At 42.6% G+C, this 25,854-nt stretch overlaps 1 protein-coding gene across 4 annotated transcripts in view; it reads right to left on the reverse strand.

The window, feature by feature from the left end:
- Positions 1 to 2,290: 2,290 nt before the first annotated feature.
- The window catches only part of camsap2b (calmodulin regulated spectrin-associated protein family, member 2b), a 37,043-nt gene continuing 13,479 nt past the window's right edge, over positions 2,291 to 25,854 (reverse strand). Inside the window, exons 3-23 of one of the 4 annotated variants that reach the window (XM_074651091.1) lie at positions 24,687 to 24,854; positions 23,499 to 23,585; positions 18,470 to 18,502; positions 17,218 to 17,359; positions 16,001 to 16,140; positions 14,375 to 14,465; positions 14,123 to 14,227; positions 13,586 to 13,655; positions 13,207 to 13,482; positions 11,364 to 12,099; positions 11,112 to 11,258; positions 10,790 to 11,027; positions 9,780 to 9,963; positions 9,028 to 9,700; positions 7,219 to 7,355; positions 6,854 to 7,068; positions 6,668 to 6,767; positions 5,452 to 5,511; positions 4,681 to 4,796; positions 4,463 to 4,581; positions 2,291 to 4,158 (exon numbers count right to left, since the gene is read on the reverse strand). In XM_074651091.1, coding sequence (XP_074507192.1) covers positions 3,859 to 4,158; positions 4,463 to 4,581; positions 4,681 to 4,796; positions 5,452 to 5,511; positions 6,668 to 6,767; positions 6,854 to 7,068; positions 7,219 to 7,355; positions 9,028 to 9,700; positions 9,780 to 9,963; positions 10,790 to 11,027; positions 11,112 to 11,258; positions 11,364 to 12,099; positions 13,207 to 13,482; positions 13,586 to 13,655; positions 14,123 to 14,227; positions 14,375 to 14,465; positions 16,001 to 16,140; positions 17,218 to 17,359; positions 18,470 to 18,502; positions 23,499 to 23,585; positions 24,687 to 24,854 — 4,137 coding nt within the window. In that variant the 3' untranslated portion in view covers positions 2,291 to 3,858. The remainder of the gene's footprint in view (positions 4,159 to 4,462; positions 4,582 to 4,680; positions 4,797 to 5,451; positions 5,512 to 6,667; positions 6,768 to 6,853; positions 7,069 to 7,218; positions 7,356 to 9,027; positions 9,701 to 9,779; positions 9,964 to 10,789; positions 11,028 to 11,111; positions 11,259 to 11,363; positions 12,100 to 13,206; positions 13,483 to 13,585; positions 13,656 to 14,122; positions 14,228 to 14,374; positions 14,466 to 16,000; positions 16,141 to 17,217; positions 17,360 to 18,469; positions 18,503 to 23,498; positions 23,586 to 24,686; positions 24,855 to 25,854) is intronic. The other 3 variants (XM_074651092.1, XM_074651093.1, XM_074651094.1) reach the window with 3 other exon arrangements.

Consider the following 25,854-nt stretch of genomic DNA (forward strand, 5'->3'; position numbering starts at 1 on the left):
AGTGTTTGGATGTAACTAAGTACATTTACTCTAGTAGTATTTGTACTTTACTTGAGTATTTTTTTATGTTTTTATTGTTTTTTTGTTATACAAACATCAGCATCATTATGCAATATATTCAATACAGGATTTCCTTTAACAAACATAACATACCCCACACACCCACCCGTTCTCTCTTAACTTTTCCCTTTCTCACAGGGCCAAAATCAATATACAGCTTCACAGTATCAATCATACAATTAAACAACAAAATGAAGATACACATAAACAGAAAATAAATATATAGAAAATAAATAATAAATAAAATAGAAAGATTTTCAAAAACAAGAATCCATTTCTCTTCTGAGGGTCTACCACTATTGTGAATTTTTACATATCCTAACTTAATTATTCCTCCTACTTGAATATTTTCATTTTCTGTATTACTCTTTTACTCTACTCCATATTTTGGAAGCTAATATTGTACTTTTCACTCCACTACATTTATTTGACAACATTAGTGACTCAGATTATTAATACAATATATAAACTTTGGAAATTTGTGTTTGGTCGATTATTTCTCTGTTGTTACAATGCTAATTGGCATTGTATTTTACATGGTTGGAAAGCCTGTTTATTTACCTTCGCAATGATGTCCAACTTGTAAGGATCATGCATTTGTGGGATGAGCAGCACAGCTGATTATATGGGGAGCGCCCAAGAAAGATTTGCCAAAATGCTCTGTCAATGGTAAACAGTGTATTCTCCTGTTGGTATTGACTCTTGTTTTGAGTTGTTTGGTGGATTGGATGATTGAACTCTCTATCAATAACAAGGAACAAACAAGACATATTGGCTATTTTACACTTTATTCATTTAATACACCGTCAGGAGCCTCAGTAGCGGGTGAAAGATCCATACGCAGCCACAACAGCCTGGCACCTCCTCCTCATGCTGGTCACCAACCTGGTCACACGTTGCTGTGGGATGCCGTTCCATTCTTCAACCAGGATTCGTTGCAGGTCAGCCAGCGTGGTTGTGTTGGTCACTCTAACACGCACAGCACGCCCAAGCTGATCCTACAAGTGTTGGATTGGGTTGAGGTGTGGACTCTTGGCAGGCCGTTCCATTCTCTCTACTCCCACATTGTGGAGGTAGTCTGTGATAATCCTGGCTCTGTGGGGGCGAGCGTTGTCATCTTGGAGGATGAAGTTAGGTCCCAGATTGTGGAGATATGGGATCGCCACTGGCTGCAGAATCTCATCCCGATATCTCACTGCATTGAGATGGCCTTCAATGATGACGAGCCTTGTTTTGCCAGTGAGGGAGATGCCGCCCCACACCATGACACGGCCCCCACCAAAAGATGTTACTCGATCGGTAAAACAATCAGCATAGCGTTCTCCGCGTCGTCTCCATACTTTGACCCTGCCATCCAACTTTGGCAGACAGAACCTGGACTCATCACTTAACATGACATTCCCCCACATGTTCAGGTTCCATTGTCTGTGTTGCCGACACCAGCGCAAACGGGCCTGACGGTGAAGGGCAGTCATTGCTTTCATAGATGCTGAATTTAGAAAACATTTGAAAAGCAATACTACATTTATGAGGCTGATGCAGATATTTGATCTGAATTGATAAGAATATATCAGCTGATATCCATTTTTAAACATGAACAAACATTTTGATGAGCATCCCTTTAATTTATTTATTAAAATAATTGCCACCAAGACATTTTATAGTTAAAAAATAATCCCTAACAAAGGAATAAGCAGCTTTCTCCATTTCAAACGATGTACTATGAACACTTTATAATTCCTCAAAAATGTCTTTGACATTTCTGTCTGCAATTTCCTGTTAATTATCAGCCGACACAGATACCAATATATGTACAATAAGCTAATATTGGCTGATATATGGGCCCAGCTGATTTATCCATCTATAAGAACAATATGAGGGTCGTGCAGATTTTCTGCATAACTCTTGTGTTTTATTTAACAGCCCATTGTACATTTTTGAGTATTCAGTGACTGCCACAGTAAGGCTTTATTAGCCTTACACAACAGCACTACTACAGATTAAGACTACGATGATGATGATGAAGAAAACAGTCTAGTGTTGCAGTGTAAGTAGACCTTTTGTATACTGCCTGTCTGACTCCCTCTGATAGTGTTTGTGCAGCCTACACAGCACAGTAATGATGATGATGAAGAAGATACCAGCAGGTATTGCATATGTATGTTATTAACTCAGCTCTTGTGGTGGTGGAGCTATTATTACACTCGGGATGTGAAATGAGAGACGATTAACAGTTGATAGCTGGCATTTTAATAAAGCTCAAAGTGATAGAAAAAAACAACAAAATAAACCCATGAACAGTTGAGCATATTTAGTAAATTAAAAAAGAAAATGAATTGGAAAAAATACTATGCTTTTTCTCAGTATACTTAATGGATTTCATACAATACCACAATAAAGCCTCATTAAGACTTTAAGCCTTTGCTTTCAACACACGTCATGTACTGCTTCATTAGTACGCACCTCCAACAGGTCAATGTCATTACAAAAAATACTTCTATATGCCAAAATATATCTGTACAGTGCCAACGCATACTGAAGGAACATGTGATAAAAAGAAAAGTAAAGTAACAAGCATGACGGTGGCCAGGGTCTTGAAGTGCTATCGTGGGTGAATTCATTTATTTACAATAGTGGACTACTTTGATCTACTAGTTAAGACAACGTCCACATTAAAGTGGCATTTTGAATATTTGTTAGTTCCAACTTCAACATGTTCAATGGTGATTATTTATTAAATTGCACAGACTGATGACACAGGGTGGGATTTCCGTCTATTCTACTACTGATGATCGTCTTGAGTGATCACACTTTTTGCATTTGTAGCACAATTAAAAGGCCCCAAACGACAACATACATACCGATACACATATGTGATAAATTATAAAAGCTACTCAAAAGCTACTACAAGCGGCGGACTCGTTCAATTTTGAATGGATCTGCCATCATATACAAACCAATTTAACTTATATACGTACAGTATATTCTGTTTCTCTGAATAAAATCTAAGACGCCTTTTTCAAAATATCTTCAAAGCGAAATGAAATAAATTAAGAGTCTATTGCAGGTGCTTTCCAGAATTGTTTTCATGGTCACTCCGTTATGCTCAACACTCTTTTGGAAAGTAATTGCAATCACCAACTGAGGTATTTTCCTCACTCGTATTGGCACTTCACTATACACACACACACATACACAAATTTTATACGTTTTTTTCAGTCACATGTAATAAAAAAAACTAAAAAAAACATGCCTGTATAGCAGCAATACGCTCATCAAAAATGCTGCTGCGTCTACCTGATCACAGATCAGACAGGCCACCCTTTTAACAACCTGGGCTTGAGGGGGGGCGTAATCTGATCCCAGACCTGCTGCGAGTACACACAAACTCTCCTGTATCACAACAGACTTTTTCAACAGGCGCTGACGAAATGACACCAACACTCACGGCGCATCCATATGACACAAAACAAGCAATAAGGCCACACATGATCAACTCATAGAAACCAAACAGCCTCGTTCTGAGGCGTGACATTCAGTGCTTCAGTGGTTCAACTAGGTAAGGCATCGGTCCGCCTATTGTTTTCTTCTTCTGTTTTTTGGCACATGAGAACATTGATACACATGCTGTAAAGTACACACTTGTGCCCCGTTTACATAGTCCAGAGCGTAACAGTCAACTTTGTCTGTGAGGCCCCCGCTTGTGTCCTACATTCCAGTTGTGAAATGTTGTCCTTTTAATGAAAATGTAAAATCCACAAATTCCTCTGTGTCCAAATGTTGCCCGGCCATCTGGTGCTACTTAGTGTGCAGTTTCTTGGGCGTCCCCTGCTTCTTGGTTTGCCACAGATGGCTGCCGATGGTGATGGCGTCCACGCTGGCAGACATGGTTTTGGCTGGGATCTGGCTGAACTGCTTCCTGTCCGAGTTGTACTTGTAGAGGCCCTCGATCATCTTGGTCGTGATGCTTTTCGGCCCGATGCCGGCCAGTTTGGTGATCTCCTCCGTCTCTGGGCAGTAGGCGTACACGGACCTGAACTGGCAACCGGCGTCGCGGAACAACACTAGGAAGTTGTTGGCTTCGGATTTCTCCATTTCCTGCAGAAAAACACGGAGAAAAATCGTCGTTTGGTGTAGAATATTTTAAAGGGAGACACCCCAGTTGAATTGGGTAAAAAACTGAACTAATAGATATAACCATGAAACTTACCCAGTTGATTATTTACATTAAGGCAATTAGTTTTTGTATTATAAGTTTTCTGAAATATTCCTCTAGTCTGAAAAAAGACATGTTATTGAAGCAAAACACCCCAAAATCTCAAAAATTTGACTAGTGCATGAAATACGATTGTTTTCGCCTTAATGTCAGAAAGACAAAGATAAAATCATTGCAAAAACATACATCAAGTATCTTGTTCTTCTGCCCTTCGTTGACCTTGCCAGCCAGGCAGCAGTGAGCCAGGGCGTTCTGGATGATGTGCTTGTTGGACTTGGCACTCGGCTCCTTGTATAGCTTGGGTCCTGTGGGAGGAAAGCACAGGCATGAGGTTGCAAAAAAGAAATGTCCCGTCATGTACAGTAACTGTGTAACTGTGTAAACAGCACAGGTATGTCTTCTACCTGTGTACTCGTTGTTGGAGGGAGTGGACGAGGTGGTGGAGTCGTTTTCCCAATCCTTCTCTCCGTTAGGACTACTAGTCGAAGGACAAGAAGAAAAACCTTCTGCAGAGTCTGGCCTGGAGACAATCACACACACAAACCAACAAATGACACGCACGGACATAACAAAAACCCAGCACGTAAAGGTTGATACACAGAAGCGGGTATGAAAGCGACAGATTGCACAAACAGACATGCGCGCACACACAGAAAGAGATGTGGTGAAACAAGGTCAGACGCTGTGACACAATTCTCCAAACCCTGCCTGTTGTCTGGCATCACATCATACTGTACACACTCCGACGAAGCTGTGCAGCGAGGGACAGAAAGGCAGCCGAGCAAAGCAAAGTCTCAGTGCCGTCTTTATGGCTACTGAGGGGAGATGAGCTTGAGTTTGAAAAGGCAAACACACAGTGGCGAAGCGCAGAGCAGCCAGCATAGAGAAGAGAGCAAAACAGCAGCCTGAGAGCAATACTGCGAGAGGCAGAGAGAGGATGAAGAGCAGGAGAACTCGGGCGGAAACATCTCGGCCACGCAGGTCCCATGAACCTTATTGCAGACGGCAGTGATGGAATACGTCAAATCATTTGACTGTTGACACATCTGTCTGCTTTTATGAGTCTGTGTTGAAAGTGTCTAATGAAATGCAGGCCAGAGTTACATGGAGCTATTTCTACATGGAGTGCACTTCATCTGTTGAAGAATCCCTTTTTGGAGCACCAGGCTACTAACCTTCCCTTTCTTTCTGTGGGAGAGCTTAGATAGAACGGGATATGGGATACTTTATTGCCTCTGAGGGACGTATGCAAAACAGAGAGAGAAATGAGGGAGAGATACAAGAGAGTCGAGAGTGTAAGCCTCATAAATGTCAAGAAAAAAATGACCTCAACATCAAAACACTCCCATCAATAAGAATCAGTGCAGAGTATATCTGGGTGTGACACAAATGAAATATGGAGTGGGGGGTTGTGAAGTATTAAAAGTTGAATTGTGGGAGTGAACATCACAGTGGCGATAATACTGTATATGGATGAATGAATTACATTATTTGAAAAGGTGATAATTAAAAGAGTAATTTTGAAATACATTCTACAGTTTCTATAAACATACATAACTAGTGTGATATTGTTCGGAGCCTGAAGAGAAGGTACATGAAAATGAAATGCACATAAAGAGTGAAGACAGCTCGTAGTACCAGAAGTTGTCAGCCAACTTTAATAAGTTGATTTGGGATGAGAAAGGAGAGGTGGTAGGAAGGCAGAAGATGACACAACTGAGGTGAGTTACAGTTTTTTATACAGACCCAACAGAGAACATGATGGCTAAAAAGATTAGATAGGACCAACCTGCCACAAGAGTTAAACGTTTGCAAAGCAGCACACTGTGTACTACTTTAAAGGATGCAAAATACAAACTTTCATCAACTTCAAATTTGCTGTAAATGAATGGGATCATTGAGCCTTCATTGGAATCGGTAAACATGTGATAGTCCGCAGAAGTCTGCCCACCAGACATTCCCCAAGGAGACCGCTGTTCTTGTCCCGTGTGAAACTAAAATCATCTTAATTAAATGATCTTAATCACGATGTTTTTTTACTAAACCTAACATAACAAGTAGTGTTGTTGCCTAAACCTAACAAAGTAGTGTTTTTTTGTTTTGTTTTATTTACAACGTTAACCACGTGTTTAAAACAGTTTAAAAGTGTGGTATTAATATGGGAGAAAATACGTTTCCTTCGAAACGTAATTGTGGATGCAGTTTAGTTGTATGGGAACTTAACTTTGTAGGAGACACGGCTGTTCAGAGGTGTACTTTGCTTTTTGAGTCTAAGAGGGTTTTATTGACAAAGACAGGTGCATGCAGAGTATTTGTTCTTCTTGTACTTCTATTTGTAAATCAAGGGCAAGGTTAGAGAGTCTAAAATCCACGCTACAGGCAGAGACGTACCTGTTGTTCTTTCTGTTGTTTGGCTGATCTCTGTCGTTGACAGCCAGATTTAGAGACGCCAAAGAAACACTTGACACAGAGAAGCCTCGAGGACGCACCCCTGCAACACAACAAGGACAGGTCAAGCACGGAATCGGCGGCTGTCATGCAGCGATAAGTGCGTGTCATGATTTGTACGTTGCTCACCTGTCGCTCTCACAGGGGGCGTAGACGACTCCATGACGTCCCTGTGGATGGACTTGGGCCGCGGCTTCTTCTTGAGGCTTCCAGATCGGGGCTTGATGACCTCGCCCATGTCCTCGAACAGCTTGAGCTGCTTCCTCCTCAGAAACTCCTGCTTGATGTAGTCCCTCCTCGCCTTCTCGTCGTCCTTCTTCAGCTGCTCCTCCTCGGTTTTCAGCCTGGAAGAGGAGGAGGAGGAGGAGACCAAAAATGATGTTGTACGACTGCACACTCAAGTTCAAAAGACACACGGTATGTATCGATGCTACAGTATAGATGTGGGGACAGTGTTATTATTGGCAAATAGACAGAGTGTAAGTTAGACAGACCGTGCAGCTTCCTTCTTCTGCTCCTGGTCCTGCTCCTGCTGCTGCTTCTTCTCCTGAGTCTCCTTCTCCCTCCTCAGCCTCTTCTCCAGCAGAGCAGCTTTCTTTGCTGCCATGTCCTCCTCTCCCTTCACGTCATCCTGGTGTTTGATGGGTGGGGAAAACACACAAGATACACAAGTCAGACTGTACATAGAGATATTTACACTGCACCTTCATGAGAAGCTGGCAGACAAGTTTACTTAGCTGATGAATTACCACATCGTGTATTAAGTTATTACGACAAATAACGTCCTAGTGTGTAATTATTGGAATCATGGCGGCGTTTGGTATTTGATGTGGCGTTAGTGTAATTAGCGTCTGTCAACAAAGCTCTCACATTGCTCTATAATCACAGCTCTAACGGTCCATGCATCTTGTTCTGGCTGATTTTTTTTGGCCCTCATGTATTATCTTTTATCAGCTCATAGTTCAACAGGCACAACACTGCACATGTTCACACAGTATGAGGCTCTTCCTGTCGCTGCTTATAGGCTGCAGACTGTATTATTAATGAGAAGTTAATTAACTAAGTGTACCAGTTGGTGTTATAGTTTTACTACCGTGCTTCCAAAACTGGGGGAAGGGCGTCACCAGGGGGATACAATGTAAGGTTAAAGTTAAGTTGAATAGTCCTTTTTCACAGCAGACATTTTGTCGTCTGACGGTCTCAGATGCGACTAATAAAATGATTAATTGCTGCACTGCATTGCAATAATTGTACGTACGGCGCCATCATTCATTTTTATTAGTGCCACTTAATTCTAACAAAGCAGACACTTTGTTATAAAAAGGAGCATGTTATTAGGGCCGCCTGTTCCTTTCTATGACTTTCTATGAGCTAAGATGGACAGACTTTTGACAGGAAGAAAAGAAAAACTGGTGATGCTCATCAAACCAACATATCAATCCAAGTCTATCTTGATCTTGAGTTGCAGGAGAGCCTCATGTGTGTATTAACTATTGCCATTTTGGGTGAAGTTTAACCTGGGGTCCGCAGAGATATAGAAACCGCAGAGGTGTACTTTTTGTCATATCTCAGGTCATCTCATATCAGAGGTACTTTATTATATTACTCCAATTTTTCATGACTTTGTCAATCAATTTGTTTCTAATGACTTCATATTGTTGTTGATGTTGTTTTAATTACTGCTAAAAAATACAAATGTGTTAGGGTCCTGGGGAACCCCGGTCAAAAGCACCCAATTCTGCCCATGCAGTAATCACACACTATCAGGGAGGTAGGAGAACTCTGTCAGTCATTTTGAAGGAGATACAGATGCAGCAGACACAGATTTTCCTCATGTGCTCTGTCTATTTTCATTTGAAACAATATGCATATTAACTGTAACTTTCCTAAAATAATAAAACTCTGAAACATAACTGATAATGTTTTGAGAAGAAATAAGTTAACATTTTGCTATGATGGTTGCTTCTTACAGTAGTGTATTCTGGACCCCAGTTGGTAGTCCTTGTATGTTAAATATGTTGGTAGGATGACGGTTGTATTTCAAACATTTTGACTCTATTTCCACACAAAAAAGTCACTACAAGCAGTATGGAGGTCATAAAATATGGTAACTGAAAGCTAGTTAGTTTAGTTTATGGTTTAAGTTTATGGCTAAACCTTCAGCCCCTACCTACATGTGTGTTTGACCAGCTCAAGTACAGAATTCAATTAATTTTACACATATTTTTTACATGGATCATCCTAGACTTTAGAAAGATATAAATGAATATGACCCTATATATAATAGTGTAGCTCCAGCTCACCTTGAAGAAGAATCCACAGCACATCTTTTGGTCTTCTCCTCCTGCCTTTCCATCTCCTTCGCCCTCCCCCGTCGTCTCCTGACCTCCTCCTGGAGGTTTCAGCCCAGACAGAGGCACCTCCACCAGGTCTCTCCTGTCCTGGGGGTCCTCCTTGACCCGGCTGCCTGTGGGCCCTTGGATCTCAGACACCGGTTGACGCAAAACCTCTGATGACCTTGTTTGCTTGACTTCACCCTTCGAATGAGTCTTTCTCTCCTCCCGTCGCTCGTCTTCCTTCTCTTTGGTAGAAGGCTTCCCCGCTGCCTCTACTTTGTCCTCGGTGTTTTCTTTATTGCCCTTGGCCTCTTGGTTCGTGCTTGGCCCCTCATCGTGGCCCAGGTATGAAAACAAGTTCTGGGTTTGGTTGGGGGTGAAACGCCTCAGTCTGGGTAGGCTGTCCACTGAGGTGGGGGTGTTGAGCATTCGACTGAAGGGTGTGACCTTCAGATCGGTTGGTCGCGGAGTCCGAGGTGTCCTGGCATGGAAGGAAGCCGGCCGCCGCTTAATGCCAGCAGGGGAACGATTGGGAGCGCGAGGAGAGCCGGAGGAGGAGAGGATGGGAGACAACGACCCAACCGAGCCCCGGCCTGATCCCCGGCCTGTCACACTGCTGCTACGCAACTCACGGAGCTGCCTGAGGGGAGAAAAACACACAAGGTCATGTATATGTTCACGAAAAAAAGAATACATTAATATCTATCATGAAGCGATACCTGTGTGGAGACGGAGCAGGAGGAGGAATGACCCAGGCTTGTTGCTGTTGCTCTCTCATGGACATGATCCTCTCCTGCTGCTGGGCCAAACGCTGCATCTCCGTCTGCAGGAAGCCCAGCGACGTGTTCAGACGCTCGATGGAGCGAGTGTACTCTGTGAGGTCGATTTCTCCTGGAGCCACACCTGTATCATCACATTACACACACAGTAAGTCAGTTACAAATTTAATATGATATGATTGTGGTGGTAATAAGGGAGGGGCAAGTGCTGCTTCTTCACTTTCCCCATCCAGATTTATCTGGCCAGGCTGAGGGATTGAACCTTCCTGTCTCCAGCTCGCTCCTCTAACCTTTAGTTCCACAGCTTCCCCAAATTAAAATGATCAATCGATTAATCAAAATTACTACACGGCTTTGTTGAATACTTGATTCTGATTGGTCAATTATGGCATTCAATGGTCTGTTATTTCTTTATAGCAACCGTTGCTATGTATAACAGACCGTTGCTATGGACGCATTTCTGATCTCGGACTCGGGAGAACCATTTTTGTGTCAAATTACTGATAACTGAAGTAGCTGTGTAATAAGCAGGATAATGTTCAGCGAGCGTCGGGGTCCAGTCGGGGTTTATTTCGCAACAATGACCAGCTTGCTGTACATAGTTAATCCCGTAAATACTTGATCGATTATTTGTGATAAAAATGATCATTTAGGTGCTTTCACAGCTAATCTGTTTGGTTCTGTTTAAATGAACACTGCCTCTTTTTCCCATTTAGTTCAGTTCATTTAAGCTGGTGTGAAAGCTTTCGATCAAACTCCGACTGTGACTGACTGAAAGGAAGTTCTCGGTCTGCTTCCAAGTGATCTCTGATGCGGTTTGTTAGTGGTCTGAAAGCAAACTGACCCGCCACAGGACTTTATGACAACAACTGTGATTTTAGCATCAATCTTATACTTCTCCTGGTCATGAACTGTCAAGATCTTACAAGCGATCCGAAAGAGAGACTCACCTCCACCATCCTCACAGGGGGATTTCGGAGCCGCTCCGTCCGGCTTGCATCTCTCCGCCCGCTCCATGCTGCCCTGGCTGGTTCCCTTTGAGCCTGTAAGCGGCTCTGGAGACGGCGTTTGTGCTGCCCCTGAGCTTGAGCCGGGGCTGAGGGGGGCAGTGATTCCTTTTCTTCTCACTACGTTCAGAAAGGCTGTTCGGCCCATCCTCTGACGATGGCGGGTAAACGCTGCTTCCACCTGTGGAGAGAGCAACATGGTGTGAACATTTAGATTTAATAAAGCTATACTACTGGCTATCGTTCCTTGTCTATATCTGTTTACCTTCTTCTTCTGCGCTTCAATGGCTCTCCGTTTCTCCTCCAGCTTCATCCTCAGCTGAATCATCTCTGTGGCGATCAGGTGGGAGGGGTCTCTGGGGGAAGGTGTTACTGGAGAGGGAGAGGTGATTGGCAAAGGAGGCGTAGACAGCTAGAAAAAAGTGCAAAGATCATTGACATGATTATTGACTGCCTCTGCAACAAAGGTAGAGTTTAAATAAAAGAGGAATGAGTTGACACACAAAAGGACACAAACCTGGCAAGAAATGCTTTTTGGCAGGTGAGTATACGGCACATTGAGATCTGAACTCTCTGGTGTGGTTCCTCCACTACTCCTCCCCTCCAGCTTCCTGAACTTCTGCTCCGCGAAGCTCGTCATCCGGACCATGCCGCCTCCAGAGCCTCCGGAGGACGAGGTGGGGCTGGCGGTGTGGGATCTGGGGATTGTGGGTACTGAACTGGGACAGGGGCTGCTCCTGTCCCCTCCATCGCCCCTCCCACTCCCACCCTCTGGGTTAGCATCGCTGACCCCTCTTGGTCCTCCTTCCCTGCTTTTCTCCTTCTCTTGCTGGTCAGGCAGAGGACACGACCGGGTCATGGCCTCACAGTCTGGGTCCATGTCTGAATAGTCTCTCAGAGAGGAGGAGTCCTCATCCAAGCTCTGGATGTCCTCTGTCCTCACGTGGATGCCCGTGTCGACTTCGTCAGTGGACACAGAGTTGGGGTCGTGGTCGTTCAGCCGAGCCTTAGCTGCACCCGGGTCGTCTTCTTGACCTTCGGCCCCTGGAGGCTCTGGAGAATCTGCACCGTGGAGAAAGAAGCCGTTGTCTCCGTCCCCCACGCCCAGGCTGGCGTGGGGCCTTTCAGTGTCGTGGATGATCTTCAGGGCCTCCTCAATGCTCGGAGGAGTTGATGGGCTGATGTGGCCACTGTGGTTGCCATGGTGATTGTTGGGGCTGTGGTTGCTTTCTGGGAGGACTCCATTGGAGTACCTAGAAACAGGTTTGGGTAAATTAATGGATATTTAAAGTAATAGTCATCTTTTTTACTATTTCTCCTGCTTACCCAGAGTCAGATAAACTACTGAATGTCCTTACATATTTTGATTAGATTAGCTTTTTTTTTTTTTTTTAGCAGAGCCCTTAAGTAACATATAAGCTAATTATTTTGTACTTATCTATAATAAAACTTTACATACATGTTGAACTGTTGAAGGTTGAGGAGCAGCACAAAAAAGTAACTGACAGAGAACAGGCAGCTAATGTTACTGTATCTTGCTGGTGATGCGGACTGGAGCTGCAACGATCAATCGATTAGTTGTCAACTATTAAAATAATCGCCAACTATTTTGATAATCGATAAATCAGTTTGAGTATTTTTTAAAGGAAATAAAGTCAAAATGATCTGATTCCAGCTTTTTTTTGGTTTCTTTACTCCTCTATGACAGTAAACTGAATATCTTTGAGTTGTGGACAAATCAAGACCTTTGAGGACGTCATCTTGGGCTTTGGGAAACACTGATCAACATTTTTCCCTATTTTCTGACATTTTATAAAACAAACAACTAATCAATTAATTGAGAAAATAATCAACATATTAATCAAAAATGAAAATAATCATTAGTTGCAGCCCTACTGCGAACACCAACATGGATATAACTATAAATATAGGCTAATTAATACCCTTAACTTTCAACCTACCAATGCAAAATAATTCCACTGGGGTAAAAAAAACAATCCTTATGACACTAAACAAACAAATGACCTAACAAATAAATATATAAATAAATTGCTTAGACTTCTCTCTGACTTTATAGACCTTTTCAAACTTGACAACATAAACATTATAAATGGGCTCCTTTGTATTTCCTGTTGTAATGTGTGTTAATGCAGTAGCTGCCAGGAAGTAAACTAGGACGATAGCTGTTGCCATAGCAACAGAATGGCAATGAAAAGGTCTATAAAAGCCATCCATCCATTATATCATGTATGAAAACTTGCTGTATTTCCCCCCAAAAACAACACTGTCCCTTTAAATTGACAATATGGCAATTTAGAGGATAGAGGTTTCTATTATTTTAAATCATCCCTCTGCTGTACCTGCTTTGGTTCTTGACTGAGAATGTGTTGTTGCGCTCCAGGGGTTTGCGGGAGGTGAACTCGTCATCCTCCTCAGGTATGTGTCTGCTCTGGCCGTTGACATCGACGGGCATGAGGGAGAGGTGGCGCTTCATGCCCCCTCGAGATGCATAGTGAACTTTGAACCCGAGACCGTCGCTGCTGGCGGAGCGGGTCATACCGCGCGGAGCTTCACAGGGCGACACGGTCGGGTCTCCGTCCAGAGGGATCTCAAAGGAGATTCCCCGAGAGGAGGAGCTGAGGGAGGAAGGACATTTATTGTGAGATTAATAAGGAAACCACTTCACATTTGCAGGTCAAGGAATCTCATCTGCTCTAGTAGTGGAGTTTAGGTACAAACCGTTTTTCTTTGGGCCATGTCCCAACACAGCCATCCACGTAGGACATGGAGGTAGACCTCTTCATTATACCTGTTACAGACATAGAGGAGTTCTGCTTTAGTTTCAGGAAGACAGAGGCTTACATACGTACACAGTGTAATTGAGAGTACCTATACTTATTCCAGGTTGGATCTTTCCGAAATAAATGATACTGTATACTTAATAATAGGTATATTTTCAAGTGTAGGGCTCAAACTTTGCTACTACATGAATCAGCCACTAGAGGGCCTCTGGTTTCAAAACACATCCACACATTCTCCCACTGTTCTGTATTCATGCCCCAGGTAACTGCTAATGATTTTTCCTAAAAGCACCACACAAGTAGGCTATGTGTGTGCAAATTCAAGAAAGTAGAGGAACAACTTTGTCTGTGAAAGCTGTGTTGAAAAGAATAGGGATACCAAGTTGTATTTACAAGCGAGAGACATGAACCAATCCACGCTAGCATTGTGACATCTCTGCCCGCATGATCACTAAAGACAGATTAGATATTTTACCCTGTGCAGGGACGTTCTCTGGGCTGTCAGGTCTGTCTGCATAGCTCTGTTTGATTGGGCTGGATACAGGAGCCATATTTCTACAGGATGATACGGGCTCACAGGCTGCAGAGGGAAACGCACAACAGATACTCAACATTCAACTGTAACCTTGAGTTAATTATCATCTGTTAGCATGCAAAACTATCATCATCATCATCATCATCACAGTTAACAGTAGCATGCTGATATTATTGTGAACTTGTTCTGTACCGTTCGGGTCGAAGACTCTGGGCTGCACAAAGGAGGGTTTAACCACTTCAAACCACCAGAAAAGCTCAGCCATAAACACCAGGTAGTTACTCTGCAACCCCACACACACACACACACACCTTTGTGGTTAATGTTGCACTCATATATGTAGATATTTATTAATGTCATTAGCACATTTGTCTCTTTGAGTCACAGCACTGCAAAGATGTTAGATGAGCTTGAACATCATACACCATTTTGACAGATCAGTGAGGTCACGGCCTGCAAACTGTTGCTAGGTAACAGCAGGCTCAGGTGTGTGTGTGTAGTTGAATATTAGTACATGTTTCATTGTCTGCGTGGTTTAATGTCAAACCCATACGCCTCTTGAAAACTGCCAAAAACACCATCTGGGGTTTAGTTTAAATATGTCACATGGGCACAGATGGATGCAGAAAGCAGCGAGCGAGTAGCCCACATCAATGATAAATGCATTCATGTTATAAACAGAAAGACTCTGGGGGCCTGTACAGATGATTACATCGGTAGGAAACCTCTTGGTTAACACGCACAGATCAGTTTATTTACTCTCTAGCAGGGATAGAAAGACAAAACAGATTCCTATGAACTGGAGCTTCATCTTAGACACACCGGAGAGAACTGCTTAATGGCATAAACAACATTTCTTTCTGTGTAATATATTAAAGCACACACACTGGTTGAGAATCGGTGGGCAGTCTATAATGAATGGGCAGTGTGCCAGTCTCTTTAACTGCTCTTCATGGCCATTTTTCTCCTTCTTTCTCCTCCCCTCATTTGCCTACTTGTAACAATTGTACCACTACACATTCACTATAAACAACATAGTGAATGAAAAGGAAGGGAGAAATACGGTGCAAAGAGTGCACAATTGTGAAAACCGTCTGCTGAGTTGTTTTGAAGAATGGAAAGTCCCAGTCAGCTCGGACCGTGACTTGAATCCCAATGTTTCTACCCACGCTCCCCGCATACTATTTACCCACACTGGCTCTAATGTCTGGATGGCACAGAGACGCTTTTTAAATTGTACTTTATTAAACAGAAACAGAAATGGGGAGATCTCCGCCTGAGGAGTGAGCGCATCAGCAGTTGTTGTGGTCTCTAAAGATCACAGATTTTATTGTTTGATAAAAACAGAGGGGATGTGGAGGGAAGGAGAACAAGGGAGGCAGGCGGGGACGGGTCAGGACTGTGAATCTCTGAGCAGAATCTGTCCTCTATCTGGGAAAGAGAGGGGGGGGTATTTGGCTTGCAGCGTCTGTACTAGGAAAGCACCATCACATGCGCACACACAGGCTGTCATATTTATTTAAACTGGCAGCAAAGCAATACCCACTGTTGCAAAAGGATCTTTATGTCCCTGCTAATACATCCAACAAACCCTGTGAGCACCAAGCCTGCTCTGCTCACACAGCTTTTCCTTGCACGACTCATTTTTGCCTATTTGTAATTTCCCGCTCTAACTCTCCTTATTCCCCAAAACACTTTTATTTTCTCTCTTTCTTCAACTGAATCCACATGATAAAAAAAAGCGCATCCCACATCCTCCACATACATTTCTTTTTTTTCTTTTTTTTTTTAAATTAAATATCTGAATACACTCCTTACCTTTATGGATGCGTGTGCGTAGAGCATATCCTCCAGGCTGAAGTGGCAGCAGTGGTTGAGGTTGTTCCTGCAGAACTCCTGCACCAGCTGGAGGTTGTACAGACTGTCGGCCAAAGACATGGTCTCCTTGAGGCAGATATCTGCTCCGCCAGGGGAGGGGTTACACACACCAACACACAAGGGAGGGGTGATAGCAAAGGCCAGGCAGGAAGACAAGGAAAAGATAAGGCATAGTTTATGTTTAAAAAACACAGAGTAGATGAGAACAAAATGACCCTACGTTACCCACTAGTATTTGCACCATATACAGTATCTGATTTGAATCACTCAAGATCCTTGAAACAGTTACACGACACAAGATTTCAAACTCCTTCATGGATGAATCATCAGGATTTTTATCCCCTGACGTTACTGTAAGGGCGGCCCACGCATGTGTATAATGTCTGACAGACAAACCAAACATTACAGCAGCTGATGTCATTCTGTTCTTTACTGTACTTCTTTATTATTCTTAGAGTAAATCAAGCTGCCAGCAAGAAGACCTAAATTAACTCGCTTCCACATCTGGTCCACATGTGTACGAGCGCCCCCCTGTGAACTACATTCAATCCCAAGAGCCTCTGAGTGCCGACATGAGAGTTGTTTATCTTTGAAATAGCGTCCAGTTACTCCTCTAACGGTTCTTCGTCACGTAACCCCTCGTGACCAATCACAACCCGACCCAGGGCATTTTTAGAAATGAGGGCGCGGAGGAAACAAGTCTTTGTTCTCTTGAATCCTCTCTGCCTCACGTGTCTTTCTTGGGTCCTTAACTTACATTTATATGATTAAATGTGACCACAGAAAGTCAAAACAGGGTCCTTACTCTCTTGATTATGTTGTTCTCTGAGATTAGGATTAGCCTATTGGAAAAAACAAAAGACTTCTATGCAATCATTAGTTTTTATTATTTTCTTATAGGCAAAGAGCCCTCAGAAAACAAGGGCTTTGTTTGAATCCCTCTTTTCAAATGTATGGTTGTAGTTAGAGCATCGAGAGCACATAAGAGCCTCCTTTGTGCAGTCAAGTTGAGGCTGAAAGTCATTGTGGTTAACTCATTGTGTGCCATTTCTTTCCTATTTCTAATTGTATAAGTGAGCTGACTTCAGTCTGTTGACTTTGTGGAATAATCACAATAAGAGAAGGTGTGGTTTACAGAGTGAGGGGTCGGTTCCCACCTTCCAGTTCGACGGCCCGAGGGCAGTAGAAGTGGAGCAGAGCCGTCAGGGCACAGCCGTCTGTGTTGTCCTTCAGCAGGTTCTCCACCAGGGGGAGCGATGGAGCGCTCCTCTGCTGGGCATTCTCCCTCCTGTAGCGAGCCTGAAACCATGGCAACGGCACAAAGTCATCACCTACATGTTTGTCATCGGGGTGGATATGTACAGCTGGCTCTGTGATTGTTGGTGCAACATCTGCAAAAACACTTTTATCTGCATGCACCGGTGCACAATTCAATCAAGTGTTAATTACAAGCATGTAGGGGCGGGGGGGCTTCAGGCTCAACTCATCATATAATGCATGTTAGATTCATCATGCAAATAATCAGATTCAATTTCTACAATTGCATTGTCTTAATCTTAAACTTTAATGGATAAATGCTCTCTTTGATTGCTTGTGAGTAACGGTTAGCCATTTTGAAGGAGAAAAGAAAAAAATTATGTAACAAATGAATTGTGTTCAGGATTATATATTTTATGGGAGCATGTGATTTAAAGTTTAATAATAATTTGTGTTAGTATATCCATCCTTTTCTGTCTCTCTGGGCTTGTAAACACCAAATAGACAATACTACTACATATGTCTTCAGAGCAGCAGTACTCCCAGTTTGCCCATAAACACACAAGAGGGGCGTCACGAATGCATTTTACAAGAAGAGATACGAAGGACGCTTTAAATCACAGCAGCTCTCACTGTCTGACTGCCTCAGTCTGTGCAACAAAATGTTGTCCTTCACTAGATTTGGTTTGTATAAACAGGTATTATTATACATCTTAGACAGGTTTTTTTTTCACAGCAGCCTATTTAAACGCATACAATATAAAAAAAAGTAACTTGTCACTGTTTTCAATGCACAACAGAGACAATAGGCATCCCAGATCAAACAAGAAAATGAGTAGCTAACAATACCAGGGAAGTGGCATTAGTTCCTTATATATGCTATATGCTCTTCCAGTTAGAGTTTCCGACCCTGAAGCTGATGCAAGTTTAAAATGTTTACTATATCATTCAATCAGATTCATAGGAATGTGGAGACAAGGGCTGGGGTGGGACAGGGTGGGAGGTATCTGACCAATGCATGATGGGGCTCAGGGCCACATGCAGAGGTTTGGAGGGGACAATGTGAAGGGCTGTATCCTTGCAGGTTTGGGATTAGACACAGAGGAGGTAGATGGTTGGTGAGGAGGAGTTCTTCAGAATGGATGGACTTACAGGTACTAATCTCCAGTACCATTTGCTAGGAGACTTGATGGTGGATGATGATGGGACAACAACAGGAGAGAGTGGGAGAGGCGTTAGGCCGACAGCAAAAAAAAGTTTTGCTACTACAGCTGAGACTGGAGGATAAACCCTCTCTTAACACTAGTAAGAATTCAAAGAGTGCTTGCTATACTTGACAAAGGCTGCACAATCCCCTAAATGTAATCATCTTGTCAATAACTTCTTAAACATAGCATTACATTGCAAACAAAAAAATACTCTCAACAACAATGCTAACATGCTGATGTTGATTACCATGTTTACATCTTAGTTTAGCTCGTTCGCATGCTAATTTGCTGATTAGCAGTAAAAACAGCTGAGTCTGATGGGAGTTTTGTAGGTATTTGGTTTAAAGAAAAAGTCAAAGGGGTCAGCCAAAGTCTGTAGGATTAATGCTCTGGTGCAGTGATTCTCAAAGTGGGGTCCGGGCATATTTTTCCAAACTAAGTGACCATTGATGTGTGAAGTAATTTTGGTGGTACTACACTGTATAACAGTGAATTTCAGGAATATTTTTTATAGCATCTCTTTTCGGCGTTGCACTTTATAGACTGTCCCTGACCACTCGTCAACACAGCCGGCTGCGCAAAGAGACCAATGTTATGTGTCCAGCTCGCTGTGATTAAAATGAGCTTGTAGCTCCTTGTCTACCTTACTATGGTTAGAAAGAGTCGTTGTTTGTGTTTTAACAACGTTTCGGTAATGAGTTATTGATCCAGGAAGTTTGAATCTGTCAATATCTTTCCAACTTTACCGAAGTTAATGACTTGACTGTCAGTAATGATTGGAGGAAGTGCACTAGGAAGTAACTTACTAACTTGAGGGATGTTTGTGAAGGTTCTCAGTCATCCAGGTCATGGTATCTGAGTGAGGGAACGACTTTTTAACTTGAGGGAACGAGTTAATAAAATGTTCTCCTGGAGATCTAGGGGGGCTCCGTACATAACTAAGACTATAGAATTGTAAAAAAAACATGAGGGTGCTCCTGGTATATTCTTTATCTTGTAAAGGATCCTTGGAAGAAAAAAGATTGAGAACCTCTGCTCTAGTGAAAACAAATATCTGTACAAAGGTTCATAGCAATCCTCAAATGTGGATCTGAACATTTCTTGGCCTCTGTCCAAAACATTTCACCTCATTTTATTGGAATCTGTTGAAAGGTGAAGAGATATGTTGGAAACTAATGAACAGTCAAGAATGGGACCTGAAACTTCACCTCCTGGGTGGAAGTAATCAAAGCTACGAGCTCACATTCACACAGTATCCACACACTAAAACACTGAGCACTTAGTCATAAGATCAGTTAAAGGTTTTTCACACCGTCCCAGAATAGATGCAACCAGACTGAGAAGTGTCTGTGCTCATCCATTAGTGTGTGTGTGTGTGTTTGCACGGCCATATGTGTGTGTGTTAATTATCTCCTGTGAGTATGTGAATAGACTTCTGTTGAAGCTGATAATGCAGAGAGGGAGCTGTGTGATGGAGCGTGCAGCAGGAAAGCAGCTGACTGACACCGAGTGTACAGTGTATTCCTCGCACTCTTTTCAAAAAGACCTTCCTCTTCCCTCGTTGTAACTCTGACAAAACCCAGAGTGTGTCTATATGTGAGTCAGTGTGGGATGGGTCACACACCCCCATGTGCATTATCAGCTTAACAGAGCAATCGCACTAAGGCAGCGATTACTCTCACTATATACAGTATGACACAAAAACACAAACAATGAGCGGCGGAAAATGTGCCAAGAAACTCCCGCGGCAGATAAAAGCTCCTTCTAAACTGATTCAGCCACTCGTGACATCCTGCAGCTCTTTGAAGAGAAAAAGTTATTTAGCTCCATTTGAAGGAACAGAAGACACTCACCATGTGACCATCTTACAACCTGTTGTATGTAAACAGTTTAATCTATGACAACGTGTGTTTTCAGCCATGCTTGAATGGTACGATAGCTCAGTGAATGGAAGTGAAAAATATGAGTTATCAAAAGAAGATCACATAGAATTGACTAAATGTGTGTGATTTGGTTAAAGAGATAGTTCAGTGATGCAGTACACTTTCCCAGAGTCAGAAACGCCTCAGGACAGACCTTTTTTAATGTATTTGGTGTAGTCTGAAGTTACGTCAAACAGCAATATTAGGCTATTTTGGCTCAATTGTTGAGCGTCTATAGGTTCAAATAACATAATCATGATCTAATAGCTATCCAGGAATTGAGCAAAACTAAGCAAGTAAACTACAGGGGGGGGTGAGAGGACGCCTTTTTCCAAGGTTTGTCTGAGGGGAGACCCACGGCCTCAGACTTTGAAAACCCCTGCACCAGAGGTACGGCTGTCCCGAATACCATTTTTTGGGCTTCGAAGTTTCGGTGAGAAATATTCAAAGCTATTTAAAGCTTTGCGGCATGACGCAGCAGACTGTCATGTTCTTCTGTCTGTCTGTCTCCATCCCCCCCATTTCAGTGCCACTGCAGCACTACTGTACACACACGCAACTCTACACACAAAAACAGCGATATCAGTCTGAGAAAAACTAATAATGACTAATGTTGAATATGTATAATGAGTAATGTTGTGGGATTATTGCTTATTTCCTGGGCTATTTGGGGATTTATACATTATTATTACATACTTATATATATTTAAAAAAAAATAATCTAAAAACAAAGCATTCAAATAGTGATTTGGAGGTTGAATGCCATGGCAACAATCAAAGCTTCGAAGCATTCGGGTCAGTCTCATGGACGTATTAAGAGAACTGGATACAGCGCTGGAGGCGGGGCCCCGTTCATTCCTATCAAAGCTGCTCAGTGGCGCATGAAGCCAAAATGGCTCGACTTCCAACTTTTAAAGTACCGGGATCTTCCTGCGATCTTCCGCATCCATTGGGCCCATGGAGCAGGCACAGTAGCGTCCGCTCGGTCACATGACTCGGTCACGGGGTCACAGCGGTCATTCCAATGGCATCACGTGACGCACACGGAAGTTGTAGTACCACCGTTTGGTCATTAAAATAATTGGCATCAACGACCGGCGCTCTTCCTGGGGGCCTGGTCAGTCCTAATTAGAGGGATTGCCATGAAATTTTGACATCAGCATCCCCCTCAAGATGAATTTGAATAACTTTGGTGATCCCCTGACTTCATCTAGCGACATTTTCAGGTCAATTTCTCAATTTGTCCAACAGTTTCGTTTGGGAGCAAATACCTGCAAAACTAATGACATTCCCATCAGCCTCAGCTTTACTTTGTATTTAGTATTAATTTCGAAAATATTAACTTAGATGGTATTCCTTTAACATCAGCATGTTACCATTGTTACTGTGAGCATGTTGCCGTGGTAGCATTAACTCAAAGCACCCCTGCGTCACAGAGCAGCTAGCCTGGTTCCACACAGGTTTGCTCAATGTCAGTAAAGGTATTTACACGTTCAGCTGAATCAGACTTTCAGTCAGTGTTTACCTCTTTCACTCTATTGAATTACAGGAAGTTTACCAACCCCTTCCCGTTTGCCACCGTTCTATTTTTGCTTGTGTACACACGCTCGCAGTTAGATAATACTTCTTTTTCCATTTTATAACCTTCACCCTCTGGTCACTGTTTTAGAGCACCGACCCGAGGCGAAGGTCGTGACCTGATAAGGCCCTGTGCTGCAGCTTCGTGGTTAAGTGAGTGGAGGAGGACGGTGGCTGACTGTTTGTCCCAGCAGACTGACTGGTTGTGTCACATGGACCTTACATAACTACGAGGCCTGCAGGATGACAACACTGCCTCTGTCTGTCACTGACTCCCTTTGGCTACAGCTGACAAAGTTCCTGAGTGTCTCTCTCCATGTCTCCCACCCGGGGTGTCATTTCTCCCCGTTGCCCTCTCTCTGATTTTCCCTCCTCACTTCTCTTCTCTCTCTATGTCTGTCTCACATTTCTTTGTCTCCTCTAACAGCGGTGTCTCGACTCTTGCCAACATTTCTCTGCAGCTGGTCTGAGACTGAGCTCATCTGTTCCTCTGATTTAGAGCTCTGTGTACTGTACTGTATGTGTGTGTGTGTACATATCATGTGTACTGCTGCGTATGTGGATGCAGACATGTGCTCATGTCTATGAGTAAAAGTAGGAAATACTTAAAATTTTTATATCAACAAAGGAGACAAAACAAAAGTTTGAGAAGCAGAAAATACAACTTAAAACAAAAGTAAATTAGATACAGATATTAAAGAGGAAAAAGAGCTGTTTTGCTTCTGTTTTTTCTTGCTGTTCTTAAAGGAATACTTTGCTTTAGTTAAATGAGATTTAAATGAGAACATTGATATTTTCATATCTGAGAGTAAAGTTGAGAGCTGTAATCACCAGATTATCTTAGTTTAGCCCAAAGACTGGAAACAGAATCCCAAAATACACCTCAAAAGCTCACTAATTAACACGCTGTATCGGTCTCGGTTTAATTCGTACACAAACAACAACAACATTTGGGTGCAGTGACTTCCCACGTAACTCCTTCTAAACCCACAACCACTGAGGGGGGTAGAGCGGGTCGTCTTTTAACCACAAGGTTGGTAGTTCGATCCCCGGCTTCTACTGTCCACATGTCAAAGTGTCCTTGAGCAAGACACTGACCCCAAAGTTGCTCCATGGGCGCTTTACGGCAGCCCACTGCTCCTAAATGCTTAGGATGGGTTAAATGCAGAAGGTCAAATTGCATGTACCTATATGTACATAATGATTGTAATAAAGTTTAAGTTTTTAGGTTAAATCGTCATTGTTACATTTCAGTTGGTGTGTAAATTAAACAAATAAGATATTAATTGTTTATTAGTGAGCGTTAGAGGATCTGGTAGGAAGATTTTGAACTTTGGACAGAAACAGGCTAGCTGTTTCCTCTTGTTTACAGTCTTTACGCTAAGCTACGTCCTTACTTAAAACACAGACAAAATGTTGAAATATTCTTTTAAACACCCTGTTATTCTGACAAATGAGAGTTAGTGTTCTTACTTTGTTTGTTGTTACGTTTGACTCCTGGTAGGAAGCCTCTCTCAGCTTTTGCTCTTCGACAAGGATGTCCCTCAGGTGTTCATTCACCTGGAGAGTCAGAGAGACAGGCAGACAGAGATCAAGGTCAAATTTCAGACAAGCATTTTGTGCACACCGACTGAATGGTGAGTCTGTGGTGGAGGAGGGGAAACTTGAACATGAGAACAAGAGGGTCCACACATCAAAGAAAAAAACACCTTTCACCACCACCTCGGCCCATTAGACGCTGATACTAAATGTCCCTGTAACCTGATACACAGCACGCAGACGACTTCCGACTCAAGCACAATGTAGAAATAACTTCAAAGATTACTCTAATGATAGCACTTTTTCCTTTAAGAAAATCACCCTTTTTACGATTATTGCTGTTCTGTCTTCGAAGATTCTGTACAAACAGTGATGTTGTCATTTTGGGTTGAGGATGCACAAGGTCGCCAATCAGCCAATCCCAACCATGGCGTGCTACACAGAGAAACAATCCCCCATGTGTTTAATTTAATGTGTGTCTGTAAATGAATCCTGCATGATTATCTCCTGGTCTTAGGACTGGAAAAGACAGCACTAAGCACATGAGCCTCTTCAGCAGGAATGTCAGCTATCAATGTACATTTAATTGATTAATTCCCACCATACTGGGGATAATTTCATTATTTTAGAGAAACTAGACTTAGGGCAACATCATATTTTGAGACAACTGTGTCAAAATTCCCTTAAAATCTCCTGCAAGATCAGTAAAAGCAACTTGAAGTGACTAAATAGTCTGTAAGATGATGAAATAAACTAAAGATTAAATCACAGAGTCTTAACTACTGCCCTCTTTAAAGCTTACAGCCACTCCAGGTCTGACTTTACCCTCCCAATCCTGCTTTAGCAGACCAGAGGAGTTAGGTTTAGTTGTCTCTCTGGCATGATGACATGTGGTTGGTGCCAGTTCTTCATCTAGTTCTCTTGCAAACATACAGGATTTTGAGCCAACGGTGGAGGAATAGAGAGGGCTGACACACTTTCCAGCCTCTCATGTCTTCTATATCCATAGTAAAACAAAAGAACTGTGTGTCTCATTGTAAAAGGCTCAACCATGTGTACAGTTATTATCCTCTGAAATGAGAAAACACCTGAACGTGCTCCTGCGTGTGTCTGTGTGTGTACCTTATTGATCCAGGTGGCGATGGCATCCTCGGTGTCATAAGGCAGCTCCTGGATGTGTGAGGGTTCAGCGGAGGAGTACCTGTTGATGCAGGACATCACCCTCTCCACACTCACCATCTCCACAGTGTACGCCATCATCAGAGTATCTATGAGCGCCAGATGGGAACTCTGTAGAAACATAAGAGCGGTGCAAGGATTTAACTTTTACTTTCCCATTTCTTTCCAAAAACATCAAACTGACAATCAAAAGCCTGAATTTATATTTCCACGTTGTGCTTCTCTGTGCTTTTGAGCATCACATTGACTATTCTTTTAAGGACAAGGTTGCCAAAAAACTGCTGAAACAGAAGTTTTCATTCAACAAAAGATCAAACGTTTTGTTCTCTTGAAAGAGAAAAGATGTGGAAGTCTTAACCCTTTGGATACAACTCCATAAGGCATCTGAAGCAGCATCTACAGGACAGCAATCAGGATTTGACAACATTAATTTAATGAATGTCACACATCACCTCTGTCTAAAAGGCTTTTCAACCCTCCGACACGTATCCTCCTGTACAGTACCTCACTTTCAGTGTGTCAAACCTGACAAATGCCTTGAAATTGTGTAGGGAACCCACTCACCGAGGCAAAGGACAGTACAAGTGGTGTCCCCTGTGCATGCAGACACTTTCAAATGTCTTTCAAATGCAGTGACGTGATAATGACATCTGCTGCAGCATTACTAGGGCTGCCCCCTCATAGTCGATTAGGCGACTTACTGGTCGTTTTGGTCTTAGTCGACTGAGATTTGATTTCTTTATGCTTTTTCATGCTGAATGACTTATTTCCAAGAAACTTTTGAGCACATCTCTGTTTAACACAAGATTTAAAGTGCTGCTTTTGTTTGATTCCTTGTGTAGAAACTCAGTTTTACAGATCTGTCGATCAAATCAACTAATCGATTAGTTGACAAAATGGTTAGTCGACTGAGAATTTCTTTGGTCGAGGACAGCCATAAGCATTACACATTACAAGTAGGTTTTCTTAAAGAAAAATACTGAGAAACTAAGAATGAGGAAGTCATTTTGTGTGAAAACAAATTCCTGGCGCACTGGTGGAAAAAGGTGAAGGATGACAGTTGGGAAATATGACTTTATATGCCGTGCTGCGACACAAATTATTAGATTTT

Source organism: Sebastes fasciatus, chromosome 11, assembly GCF_043250625.1.
Source record: "Sebastes fasciatus isolate fSebFas1 chromosome 11, fSebFas1.pri, whole genome shotgun sequence".
Lineage (NCBI taxonomy): Eukaryota > Metazoa > Chordata > Actinopteri > Perciformes > Sebastidae > Sebastes > Sebastes fasciatus.